This window comes from Cyphomyrmex costatus, unplaced genomic scaffold, assembly GCF_001594065.2.
Source record: "Cyphomyrmex costatus isolate MS0001 unplaced genomic scaffold, Ccosl1.0 scaffold147, whole genome shotgun sequence".
Classification (NCBI taxonomy): Eukaryota; Metazoa; Arthropoda; class Insecta; order Hymenoptera; family Formicidae; genus Cyphomyrmex; species Cyphomyrmex costatus.
This window is the reverse complement of record NW_017275468.1, coordinates 337,626-352,218: the sequence shown is the minus strand read 5'-3', so window position 1 is coordinate 352,218 and position 14,593 is coordinate 337,626. Positions and strand designations below refer to the sequence as shown.

Below are 14,593 nucleotides of genomic sequence, written 5' to 3'. Positions count from 1 at the left end.
TTCTTTAGAATCAATTCTCAGATTCACCAGCGATATTATCCAATTCGCTTTACTGTAACGATCTTTATATTACTTTCGTAGTTTACAAGTTGTAAATATATTTATACAATTTTACTTCCCTACTTTTTTTTCCTAAATTATAAAGAAATCCCTACAAAGTAGTAACAATTTTAAGCATAATAAAATTATAATAAAAGTCACCTGTCTGACGTTGGATAGTTTTTACATTTAATTAATAACTTTTATTTTTTTATTTTTTAATAACTCTTATACATAAATTAAAATTTAGATGTATAGATCAAGAGCAAATGATACGTTTGAATTTGAAACTGTTTGCTGACAAATAAGCACGTCAATGTCTTGAGAACGACTGATCCAATGTTTTTGTATAGATACCTATTATAAGTCTTCATATACATACATATATACTTATGTAATCTTATAAGTGATTCTTTTGAAAACATTTTGCATTTTAGTTTCAGAAATTGTTTAAACTGCAGATATATGTTCTTTATGAAAGCAAACAACCAGTATTTTTTGTTTCTCCTTAAAGCAAACGGTGTAATCGTGGTATTAATTTAAATTAAAAAATAGAGAGAAATTAAAATTATACTAGATATGCTACACAGTTTACTTTTGCAAATAACAAAAAATACAGGTAGATGTATTTCACTAAAAAACACATTACCGTAGTACAAGCACTATTCATAGCAGTAAGTGAGAGTTCTTACAGCAGAATGTAATGGCAATTTTCGTAAGAATAATAATTGCCAATAAACAAACACGCACGCACACGCACACGCGTCTTACCAATTAAGTATTGTTACTGCAAGGTCATTATGGATTTTTATTTTGATTTGTGCGTACCATAGTAATTTTTATTGCTTGATATCTAATGTAAAATTAAAAAATACTAGATGAAGTAAAGGTGGTAATCGATAAAGTATCCGCTTAGTACGTATTTAACTCAAAGAAATAGTGTCGGTGAATATCTGTTATGTGCTATATAGCTATACGGTCTGATTGTCAGTTGATCATCAATGGCTGTTTTCATCAACAGTTACGTGCAAGATTGTCATTCTTGGTGTATACTTTTAAATCACCCAATCAAATTTTTGATTTAGAAGAACTGCGATAGTATCTATATTCAGCGCTCTCTCAACTGATAAATTCCCTAAACGCCGTTTATAATACCCATCCGAAATATTTCGATGAACAGAAGAGTGATTAGTATCGCATTATTGTTATCAAGATTTCTGAATATCGGTTATATTAGAGCTGTTACGTTCTACAGAAGGAACAGCTTTGCAACTAACGTATTCTTTAACATAATTTGATTAAATACTGATCCAAAGAAACATAACGACATATGCTAGTTATATATGTATAGCCTGTTACAACGGTTGCAATTATTCGACTGAACGCAGTCAATGTTAAATCATTTTGCTTACATCATTTTGGCTATTTTCCGAGAGAATCATTTGTTCCAAGTTAATATGATATGTGTAATTATATAACGATTTGAAATCGTAATGAAATGTGTAAAATTAATGTAATATTTATTAAATATTAATAAAGTAATAACATTACGTTATGTCGAAAAATTAATGCGACAAGCTATAAAGGTAACGCTTACATTATTATTTTTATTAAATAATTAATACATGTACAAGTTAATATTACAATAAAAATTATAAAATTTATCCAATTATCTATTACACGTCAAATATAAAGAAAATTTTATTATTTTATTCTTTTCCAATATAAAATATTTTCTAATAGGTATACAAAGTTACTAAAAATTACCTCAAATACAAACATTATTGGATATTATCTTCAAAGCTTATCGTCGTAATACATATATTAAAAAAGAAAGTCCATATTACAAAAAAAATATTTCCTAAATATAGTACAAACTGTTAATTATTAAATATAAAACCTAAGATCAGTACATACATATACTTTATTAAAAATCGTCCTTTTTTGCAAATTTATAAGGAATGTGCAGCTCGATATAACATTAAAAAAGGATGAATCAATATCGATTTCATTCCGTCTCAGTGACTAAATGTTACTCTTAAGAAATAATATGCGTTCCTAAGGATGCTACTTACACGATTATGTAAAATTAAAGTACCTCGTAACAAAACTATATCCCTTGGATAACTCGTTCCTAGGAGATGATATTCTCTCTGGTATAAATATTTTATTTGTATCCTTAACTTCTATCGACGCATTTCATTTGTTAAGAGTAATTGTAATTGTATTAGATTTTCTATACCGTTCATAAACGTGATTCGTTTCTATAGCATTATGGTCATAATATGCGATCCTAAAAAATAAATAATTTTTCTTACGGTGTCTATGCAACATAAACGTGGACTTTGGTAACACTTAAAAATCGATAAACTACGAAAAATACTTGTAATATGTTACTTAGGCTTGGAGAATGTCGCAAAAGAAGAAGAATGTCACAAATAGTGAAATGAGATAATGTTTTTACATTTTTATGATATCTTCAAAACGCAGCAAAGACGATTATATTTATAGGAGATCTTCTTTCATAGTTTATCAATATTCTACACATTACCAGAAGATTCGACACTTTAGTTCTGGACTAAATGTTATATAAAATTCCTAAATGTTACATAAAATTTGCCAATGAGAGCCAGACAATGTATGTATGTGTGTAGCAAAAAAATTCTTTATTAAATTGAAACTTAGACGTCTCAAACTTGAACACGATTCTTTCCAATAGAATTTTACCGTATATAAAATCAAATGTACATGAGAAATTACACGTAAAGAAGTTGTATATGAGAAGGTGTACGTAGCAAACAAATCTCTACAACGTATGAAACGACATTAACTTATCATGTACATTAGATCTTATACAAGGACTGATTGTAATGAAAAGGATTGTATTCACGATCGGAACGTATAAGTTTTAATTTAATAAAGAATTTTACTAAATACATACATCCTATGTTTGGCTCTAATTGGCATTTTACATACTATAATTTTATTCTACAGAGCCTTTTTTATACACTTTTAGTTGCGCCATTATACTTATACACACAATAGAAGTAAAGAAGGATTAGAATAGTATAATTGATTTTATAATTTTTTTATGAATAAACGATTTCGGTTAAAGAGACTCATAATTCTGATTTTCTTTAAAGTTCTTTAAAGTGATATTCTTTAAAGTCTTCTTTCACAAACGAGAAAGTGTAATTTCTATCGTAATCACTTGCTCGGTAATACTACAATTGCAAACTTGCTCACATATCTAAATGTAAGAATTTCTTAACTATGATAAGGATTTCAACTATCAGTGTTCTTCTTTATTATTTATGAAGTTTCAACATTTTATCTAGTAAAACTATATGTGTTTCTTAATCATGAACTTTTTACATTTTACCACTTTGACTATTTAAATTTATGTACTCGAAACGGTAAAGGATATAAGGACTGCGTCACCGAAAAATTTTATAGGTTTCAAATAGTTTCATAATTATAATTTACTGTAACATTGATTTTGACCCGAGCGACGTCCAAGCGTTTGTTGTAATTTCTTTATTATTTCGAATTAAAGCTTCTTCGTTACACATCTGGCTGTTAACCCTCCATTTGTTTTGTAATTTTATTAAAGGACATACCTTGCAAAGATGTTGTCTTTTATATTCGTGCTTTGAATCCACATGATAATCAATTAAGTACCATTTAGTATAGTAATCCCTTTCATATCCATTAAATTCGCAATAACGTAAATTATTTTAATGAAACAAAAATTTATGCTGTTTTAGAGATCGAATGTGTCTATAAAGTTACCATTATATTATTTGTTTCAAAATAATTTAAGTATATGTATAGGACGATTTATTAAATAATTCCGTTTATTCTTGATATTCAAGGATACCCACCTAAACATATCTCCACAAAACTCACAATGATAAGGTTTTTCGCCTATATGAGTTCTCTCATGAATATGCAAATGCGCTTTGCTCTTAAATTCTTTATTACACGTTCCGCATTTGTATGATACACCTCCAATATATATATCCTTATTACACTTAAAACTTTCAACATTGCCATGCTTTGTAGCCACGTGCTTTTTTAGGTTACATTTGAATCTGTAAAACGATGGTTACAACTTTTATTACATTTACCAGTTATGGTAAATTAATCATTGATATTGTATTACCGAAGTATTTTCCTAGTTCCTGTTGTTCACTTAAATACTTACCTACATTTATATTCACATAAATCGCATTTATAAGGTTTTTCGCCTTTATGAGTTCTCTCATGATTAAGCAAATTCGTTTTGCGCTTAAACTCTTTTTTACATATTCCGCATTCGTATGATACATTTCCAGTGTATAGATCCTTATTAGACTTTACATACTTATCATTTCTGTGCTTTGATCTCACGTGACGTGTTAGGTTTCCCTTTACACTGCAAATAGACCATTGTATTATTTATTATTTTTTACCAGTTAATTTAATCATTGATATTGAATTACCGAAGTATTTTCCTAGCTCCTGTTGTTCACTTAAATACTCACACACATTTATATTCACAAAACTGGCATTGATAAGGTTTTTCGTCTTTATGAATTCTCTCATGAATATGAAATTTTGTTTTGTCCTTAAACTCTTTTTTACATATTCCGCATTTGTATAATTTACCTAGATTATATAGATGCTTCTTAGATTTGAAACGTTCATCGTTCTTATGTTTTGATATCAAGTGCCTGTTTAGGTGTACCAATTGGCTGCAATTAGATCATTGTATTATTTACTATTTTTTATCAGTTAATTTAATCATTGATATTGAATTATCGAAGTGTTTTCCCAGCTCCTATTATTCACTTAAATTATACTCACACACATTTATATTCACAAAGCTTGCATTGATACGGTTTTTCGCCTTTATGAGTTCTCTCATGATGACGAATATTCGATTTATCCTTAAACTCTTTTTTACATATTCCGCATTTGTGTGATTTACCTAGATTATATAGATCCTTCTTACATATGAAACGTTCATCGTTCTTATGTTTTGATATCAAGTGACTTTTTAGGCGTACCAATTGGCTGCAATTAGACCATTGAATTATTTACTATTTTTAACAGTTAATTTAATCATTGATATTGAATTACCGAAGTATTTTCCTAGCTCCTGTTGTTCACTTAAATTATACTCACATACATTTATATTTACAAAGCTTGCATTGATATGGTTTTTCGCCTTTATGAGTTCTTTCATGATCACGCATATTTTATTTATTCTTAAACTCTTTTTTACATATTCCGCATTTGTGTGATTTACCTAGATTATATAGATCCTTCTTAGATTTGAAACATTTATCGTTCTTATGTTTTGATATGAAGTGACTGTTTAGCTGTGCCTTTTCGCTGCAATTAGACCATTGTATTATTTACTATTTTTTACCAGTCAATTTAATCATTGATATTTAATTACCGATGTATTTTCCTAGCTCCTGTTGTTCACCTAACTACTCACCTACATTTATATTTACAATGCTTGCATTGATGTGGTTTTTTATGAATTCTCTCGTGTCTATTCAAAATCTTTTTAAGCTTAAAGCTTTTACCACACGTTTTACATATGTGTAGTCTAATTTCACGTATGCGTCTATTCTCCTGATTTGAAGTTGTCGGGGAGTTCGAGCGATCATCTTAAAATTAAATAAAGATTTTGTTATAAAGAAAAAATGAAAAAGGTAACATAATTCTCATAATTTTAAAGATACTATACTCAACATAATTAGAGCATTATTTGCAAGAACAGGCTATCTTGTAAAAAGTATAACTTAGTAAAGATCATATCGAAATGTTCAAAAAACCATTTTAAATCCTGTGATCTCTATCCTTTCACACCGTCATTTCAAAAAATGTCTTGCTGATATTTTATAAAGTTATAGTGTCATATACAATGATTCATCAAATCTTAAAGTTTTATACGAATTTTGTGAAGTTGTACGCCGCGAAATGAAAATTATGCACAAATGGGTTTCACAGCTTCGGAAAGATTAAAACATTTTTTATATTATTATGTAATTTTCTTTTTCGTCGACATTTTCTGTTTTCTTCCATCGATTTTAGTTGAAGCAATAAAGTTCACACACATTTTACATCAACGTCCAATGGTTCAGAGAAAGGAAGCAGTAAAGATCACGAAAGAAACGAGGTGTAGATACCAAGAATTACCCTTTTGGATGCTTTTAAACTTCGTTAGTGCATATCTTCAAATCGCAACTTGGAATTTAATTGTTTTTATTTGTGTAATTTTACAAAGTGTCATTAATATCGTTATTTGTAGTAAAGGTCTGGAAATAACAGGTTTAATGTGTTCTTCTAAAATCTCGATGCGATGATCATTGACAAAATTATTCTACATAAAAATTTTTTTATCTTTGCATGGTGGATTACTTAATGCGTTAATTATGTTTAGCAAATTTGAATGTACAATGATATTAATTAATTGAACTAAGTATGATTATTAGGAACTGTATAAGTATTACCGCTCTGTTGGTGTATATATTCTTTTGTGTCGTTATTTATTTCTTCATTTTGATTCATCTCTTTAGAATCAATTTTCAGATTCATCAGCGGTATTATCCAATTCGCTTTACTGTAACAATTTTTATATTACTTTCGTAGTTTACACGTTGTAAATATATTTATACAATTTTACTTTCTTACTTTTTTTCCTAAATTATAAAGAAATCCCTACAAAGTAGTAACAATTTTAAGCATAATAAAATTATAATAAATTGACAGCTATCACTGAAAGTAATAAGGAAGTAACAGAAAGCTGTGTCAAATAGAATTAGTTATAAATACTTAATGTCTGACATAAATACTTAAAATTATAAAGTCACCTGTCTGACGTTGGATAGATGTTACTTTTAATTAATAACTTTTATTTTTTTATTTTTTAATAACTCTTATACATAAATTAAAATTTAGATGTATAGATCAAGAGCAAATGATACGTTTGAATTTGAAACTGTTTACTGACAAATAAACACGTCAATGGCTTGAGAACGACCTATTGTAAGTATTCATACATACAGATATATTTATGTATAATTATAAGTGATTCTTTCGAGAACCAGCAGGACATTTTGCATTTTAGTTTCAAAAATCGTATAAACTACGGATGTACGTTTTTTATGAAAAGCAAAACAACCTGTATTATCTGTTTCTCCTTAGAGAAAACGGTGTAATCGTGGTATTAATTTAAATTAAAAAATAGAGGGAAATTGAAATTATACTAGATAAGCTACACGGTTTACTTTTGCAAATAACAGAAAATACAGGTAGATGTATTTCATTAAAACACATATTACCGTAATATAAGCAGTATTCAGAGCAGTACGTGAGAGTTCTTACAGCAGAATGTAATGCCAATTTTCGTAAGAATCGCCAATAAACAAACACGCACACGCACGCCAACGTACACGCACGCCAACGTACACGCACACACCTTCCCAATTAAGTATTCATACTGCAAGGTCAAGACGTATTTTTATTTGAATTTGTGGGTACGATAGTAATTTCTGTTGCTTGATAAAATTATTAGTACATAGAAAAAAGTACTAGACAATATAAGAGTGGTAACCGATAAAATATCCGCCGTTTAGTACGTATTTAACTCAACGAAATAGTTTCGGTGATTATCAGTTATGCGCTATGGACATATGGCTATACCGTCTGTTTGTCAGTCGATTAGCAATGGCTGTTTTCATCAATAGTTACGTGCGAGGTTGACAATATTAGTGTACTTTTACATGACACAATCAGATTTTTAGAATTAAATACAGATATATACACAACAATAGTATTCAGCGCTCTCTCGACGAATGAGTCTGCTGAACACAGTTTATAACTTACATGCATACTGTGTCGAAAAAGAATGATCAATATCGCACTATTGTTATCAAGATTTTTTAATATGCACATATTGCAGCTTTTACGTTCTACAGAAAAAACAGCTTTGCAACTGATGTATCCTTTAACATCATTTGTTTAAATGCTGATCCAAAGAAAAAAGAGAACATGTGCTAGTCACATATGACCTGTTACAACGGTTGCAATTCGAATTATTCAACTGAAGGCAGTCAATGTTAAAACATTTCGCTTACATCGTTTTGGAAATTATTTGAGAGAAGCATTTGATCCAAATTAATATAATATGTGTAATTATGTAACGAGTTGCAATCGTAATGATATGTGTAATATTAATGTGTTAAATGTTACTAAATCAAAACATTACGTTACGTCGAAAGATTAATGCGACAAGCTGTAAAGGTAACGATTAAATTATTATTTTTATTAAAGAATTAATATGAAATATTAAAAATTTGCAATGAAAATTACAAATTTTATCCAGTTATCTATTACACGTCAAATATAATGTGAAACAAGGAAATCGTATTATTTTTTTCGTTACAAATGAATATCTGATAATAGGTATACAAAGTTATCAAATTACCTGAAATACAAACATTATTTGACATTATCTTCAAAGTTTATTGTCGTAATACATTACAAAATAAATTCGAAATTCAATGCAATATTTCCCAAATATAGTCCAAACTATTAATTAATAAATATAAAATCTAAGATCAGTACATACATACTTATACTTTATTAACAATCGTCTTATTCCATTTCTAGGATTATATACTTTTCTATTCCAATATTCAAATATTTAATAAAATTAAATAAATTTATTGTTTGCTTCGTCTTCTCGCTCAATCGCTTCGTTTCACGTTATATCTTTCATGAAAGAGTAAAGACTTTGACAACCATTTTAAAAAAGTCACGTTACAAGATTACACAAAAATTGTTTAATTCAGCTACATAATTTGAAAAACCATACGCCAATACGTTGCATTTCTTTTAATTATACAATTATGTTTTTTAAAGTTCTATTCCCATATACAGTTACATGATGCATGATAATTGTAATAATAATTTTTAAATCACATGATTTCGAAGATTGCGTAATGATTTTGAACAACCAGTTAAGTTTGATTTATTAACATTAATTAATTGATGTAGTCATGTAATACCGTCATGTTACTTTTTTAGTAAGTATCTATCGGACATCAAAGGAAAGCACAAATAATACTTACAGTAGTATACGCGCGAGAATTGCACCTATATTTACGATCGTACAGTCGCGATAATATCATGTATTGTTTAACCCCTTCCAAGATTCAGCTACGGTATCCTCGCATTCAATTTTAGCCATTGATGGAAAACTGTTGTCTACACATGTGTGAATATCAGAAGCGCACTCTGAAGAAACGAACACGGATATACTCAGCCTAACGTAAGTCATTGATATACAACGATTCATAAAATGGACTAACAAATGTTTATGAAAATTAAATACATCCATAGACTTTATTTATTGCAGTAATATCACTTTAGTTAAATTGACAAGCAATCTAACAATTTTTGATACTTATAGCATCTTATTGGATCTTAATAATATGTTGAAAGATATTTTTTAAAATTTAACGATGTAATGTTAAAGTAATGATAAATCAAATCTGTGAAAAATAAGATTGCGAAGAATATCACAATTTGGCGTTTCGTCCCGGCTTCCACTACTGGACTCATCAGTATAAAGGCATTGTAGTGGAAGCCTACCTTAGACCTGATGAGTCCAGTAGTGGAAGCCTTTTTGTATGGTAAAAATTAAAGATTATACATATATATATATAATTTTATTTTTTTATGCACTATGTTTTACTTTTTGTTTCGTTTTATTAAGTATACATAATTACAGGGAAAAAATTGTTTTGCTAAAATGTCTAAAATTTTAGCCAAATGTAGATTTGAAAATAATTTCGTCGGAATCATAATAATTATTTAAAATAATTCAAAGAATATCTTCATCTTTTGTAGAATTATTATGTTTCAGCATCTTACATAATTACTTATTATAATGTAACAAAATTGTTTTTTATTTGAGGTCAAATTTTTAAATACTTCAGCAAAACCTTTCTTGTATAGGAAACCATGTATAGAAAAAATAAAACATTAATAATAATAAATAATTTTTATTATAACAAAGATTTATGCTTAATATATAATAAAAAGATTATAGCAAGACTTTTATAAGTATTATAACGCCATCGCACCGAACATATGTATATATATATATACAGACATGAGGTTGAATGTTGCCACGGCTTCATTACGTGGACACGAGAACTATACGGGTGCAGTGATTTGCGCACATAGTTTAGTATACATCTTCTATTTTCTTAAAAGTTTCTGTCGTTTCTACTATCTGCAATTTTCTTTTAAAAGTTTCTTCTATCTGAGTTCTCGTCTTTCCTCGTGTTTCCGGTAATGCAATTATTATAAAAAACGTGCCAATAATGGATATTATACAATAAAAGCAAAAGGTGGCATTTCTGTTTTGCGTTACCATCATTGGATATAATTGTATGATGATACAGCTGCATGATACAGCGATAGTAGTGGTAAGTGATCCCAGAATATTTATGTATTTAGTAGGATATAATTCCCCAATCATGGACCAAGGCATCATAAGAAATCCGAAAGATCCGAATCCCTGCGATTTATCAATTAATCGTGAATTCTAGCTATAATAGATATATTGATAGATCTTTTCAAGATTCTTTTTGAAAAAACTAATATCAAGAAATTAATAAATTTCAGAGTTGAATTTCTATATGTAATTATACTCACATTAAATTATTATCATAATTATAACACCATCTTAAAATGATAAACAAGAAATTATAAAAAAATTTTCTGAAATTCTTATTTTCTTACCACATAGAAAAGGAAGCAAACGAGGGGTACAACCGTAACACCGATGTTCTCAAAAAATTGCAGGTACGTTGTTAAAACGCCTAAAGAAATTGATATACCGACACCGGACACGATTGAAATAGTTCGACGACCAATTCTAGAACATACAAAAATATTTATTAGAAAATTTTTGTGAAACATTTCTAGTACGAATTATATTTACATCTATTGTAATAAGTGCAGAGTTGGGAAATAAACGCATTACTACCATTCATGGGCGTATCTCGGATTTTATTTAAGGAGAAGGTATACTAATTGGAATTAGGGATGGGTAGATACAGAAAAAATCTTGATATATCTTATCGCAATATATCGTGTGCAGAAATATTGATACAATAAAATATTAGCTGATTAATTTGCGACATTGCTGATATTGATACGGATCAGATATTTCGATTTTATTCTTTTTTAGTGGGGTTTAAATCGAATTTTTCCCCATAAATAACGAGATATATGTTATATATACACTTACACACTTCTTTTATTTTATCTACTTACATGGTTTTGATCTAATATTATAGATTATACATTATATTCCCATGGACGTCCGTAGGGCATCTGTACTATGTGAGTTTTCAACAACAACAAAATCTTTAAGAATCATTTTGTCTAGATTTTGTAGTCTAAGATTTGTTTAATATATTAATTTAGTCCATTGCGTCCTAAAATGGATGTTTTTGAGAAGTCCAAAATAGTGACACTGAATGTTTTTAAAATGTTTTTAAAATATCCATGGATCTAATCTGAATGTTTTTAATATGTCCAAACGTCCAACATGTACGTTTTAAATATATTTTTTAAACATTACTGTGCTGTCTGGCAAAATATAATTTGTATGCTCTGAACAATGGACCGTATCGAGACTTCAATATTCTTGTTTAAATGTTGATATACGCCAATATCGAAAGGAAAAAATATTGATATAAAATATCGGGAAAAAAGTCCAAAGATATTGATATTTAAAATATCGGCGCTGTATCATTCTTCCTTAATTGGAATTGAGATTTTTGTTGATGACTCGGTCGTTCGACATGTGAACGATTCATGTCGAATGACCGAGCCATCAACACCGATTTAAGATCTTGTCAATATTAAATCAGCCAATTTAATATATCAATCGGTGTGGTTCTCTCATCTCAGAGTTAAGTATCATTTAAAAAAATTCGAAGTCATCTTAGCCAAAATGTACATCATGTTCCCTTGAACATCTTTGTAAATTTTATTATTTCGATCAAACTTATACGGATGAAAACCTAAACGAAAGGTCAGAATTTATATCTATTATTTATATCTATTAGGTTTATTTATATCTATTAGTGTATAATTTTTAATAAAGTTACTTATGATTCACAGGAACAACTAGTGTTGGTTCACATTGGCATTATATATTTATAAACGAATTATATTGTTAGTCAAAGATATTGTTTATTAATTAATCCGTAGATAACGTTATTAGAATGCAATGATACTTAAACATTTATTTATGGTTGAAAACGTTATTTTATAAACATAACGCATTATCGTTACCATTACTTTTACACACAATTACAATTTACTTACATTTTACAAAAAGTAATAGTAACAGTAGTGTGACACGTTTATGAAGTAACGTTCCCAACCCTGAATAAATGTTTAATAATTATTATAATAGAGCGTAATCTATGAATTAATCACAAAAGTTTTAATAAAAAATATCTCTAATTAACAATAAAGTCATTAATTTTAAAACAACTAAAATTGGATAACACACACACCTGCGCGCACGCAACAAATCCGCACACGTTCTTATCCTTAACAATGCAATTTATTGTCATTATTTCTTATTGCAGTTAATATTGCCTTTTATATATTTTTGCATCACATAAATATAATACTTATATTATATGATAAGTGCAAACTGCATACGAAAAATATATAGCAAAAGAAATAGTTACCTCATGCTACAAAATGTAGTTATAACGTTGCCTACTAATTGAACTACTCCTACTATGACTGTGATGAAGAAGGGATCAATCATGATATCAATTCTCTGAATCATATCGACAGCATAAGTAATAATCACATATAATCCACTAAATTGTTGCAAAAGAAAGTACAGATTTAATATCACAAACGGCTTCCATACTTCTGGTAAAACTGTTGTTTTTTGGATACGCCTGAGTTTATTTCTCACATTCCAGCTCGGAGATGACTCCTTTTCGTTCTCTGTACTTAAGATAACATCTGGTTGACAGTTTCTTGGCATTTCAGAATTATTTGCCACTTCGTTACAATTCCTCATTTCGGTAAATTCTTTTTGGAATTCTATCGTTTCCTGACGTAAACCACGAATGCGAAGTAAAGAGATATGAGCTGCCTCTTTTCTATTTTTTAAGAGCAACCACTCAGGACTCTCTTGGACGAAAAAAATATTGCACAACAGAGACAATATCGATAGTATAATAAAAAATGCTGCTATCAGTCTCCAATTGTTCTAAAATAATATAAATTTATTTAATGAAATATAACCATTAAAAAATTCTAAAATGTTTGTTTATTTATTGTTTTTTTTCTAATGTTCCAGACAACATTTTAGAATTTTTTTCAAGAGAGAGAGAGAGAGAGAGAGAAAGAGAGAGAGAGATAAATTCAGACAGATCCGTTGGTAACGAAATAATGAGTTTAGAAGTCGTGAGTTGTGAGTGATACGATGAAACGTGAAACAGCAGAACGAGAGGTGGATAGAGAGGGTGATGTTTTTATTAATTTTATTGATATAGGAAGATGATTGAAGTATCCGACTAATATGTAGAAGAAGGCGCACGGGGAACTTGGTGGAGCGATGCATGGAATAGGATAAGTAATCTTGATATCTCTCTGGTGACGAGGGTGTTATTAATTGAATGGAGCTTAGAGTTAAAATGCAAAAGGTGTGTCGCAGATATAGAGGAGTATTGGATCGAAGAAGAGACTTGGCGTCATTTTTTTATCTTTTTGTAAAAAAAGATAACTTCTTCGACCATATATCACTTTCGTCATATATGAGTTGAATTACGTATTACTTAGATTTTATTTTTATGATTTTAATATTCTTACCTCTGCAACAAATCCTAGAAAATAGACGATTAGAACTCCACCAGAAAGCGATGTATTCGGAGTAGTTGTAATCATTTCTCTCCATGAAGGTATAGAAATTTCTGCTAAATAAATTTCAATGGAAGATGAACTAAGACCCATGGCAATTCCTGAAAATTCGCAAAGCATTTATAATTAATATGGATTAATCCTGTTTGTCTGATTATCATATTAAGCAAACAGTCAATGCAGAGAAAGTTCTATTTCTCCTTCTTCATTAATATAAACTAGAGTTTTCGAATTAGATAAAACTTGTTTGTATATTACATTCTTTCAATAACTTAATTAATTAATAATTAATCTTCCAGGCTTTAAGCACAATAAAGTCGAACAAAAAATGATGATTAAAAAAGTACATCTTTCTTTTGTTATACACATATTTGCAGTAAAAAATATTATATAGTTTTCGATCATAGCGGATTTGAAGTTTTGAACGGGGTTTTTAAACCGATCTGGATTGGATAAATAACGTTGCATGTGCTCTTTTATTATAGTATAGAGTATGTATAATCGTTATAATAATAGAGGCTAGGGTAACTCCGGTAAATACACTGCGCAAAGATATACGCCGTAGAAGTCAGAAACAATA

The 14,593-nt window shown here is 29.0% G+C and overlaps 1 protein-coding gene across 1 annotated transcript in view; it reads right to left on the bottom strand.

Annotated features, from left to right (window-relative positions):
• Positions 1–10,271: 10,271 nt before the first annotated feature.
• The window catches only part of LOC108783303 (facilitated trehalose transporter Tret1), a 6,679-nt gene continuing 2,357 nt past the window's right edge, over positions 10,272–14,593 (bottom strand). The window contains exons 4-7 of the mRNA XM_018551844.1: positions 13,966–14,114; positions 12,825–13,363; positions 10,852–10,987; positions 10,272–10,627 (exon numbers count right to left, since the gene is read on the bottom strand). Of these exons, the coding sequence (XP_018407346.1) occupies positions 10,292–10,627; positions 10,852–10,987; positions 12,825–13,363; positions 13,966–14,114 (1,160 nt within the window). The 3' untranslated portion in view covers positions 10,272–10,291. The remainder of the gene's footprint in view (positions 10,628–10,851; positions 10,988–12,824; positions 13,364–13,965; positions 14,115–14,593) is intronic.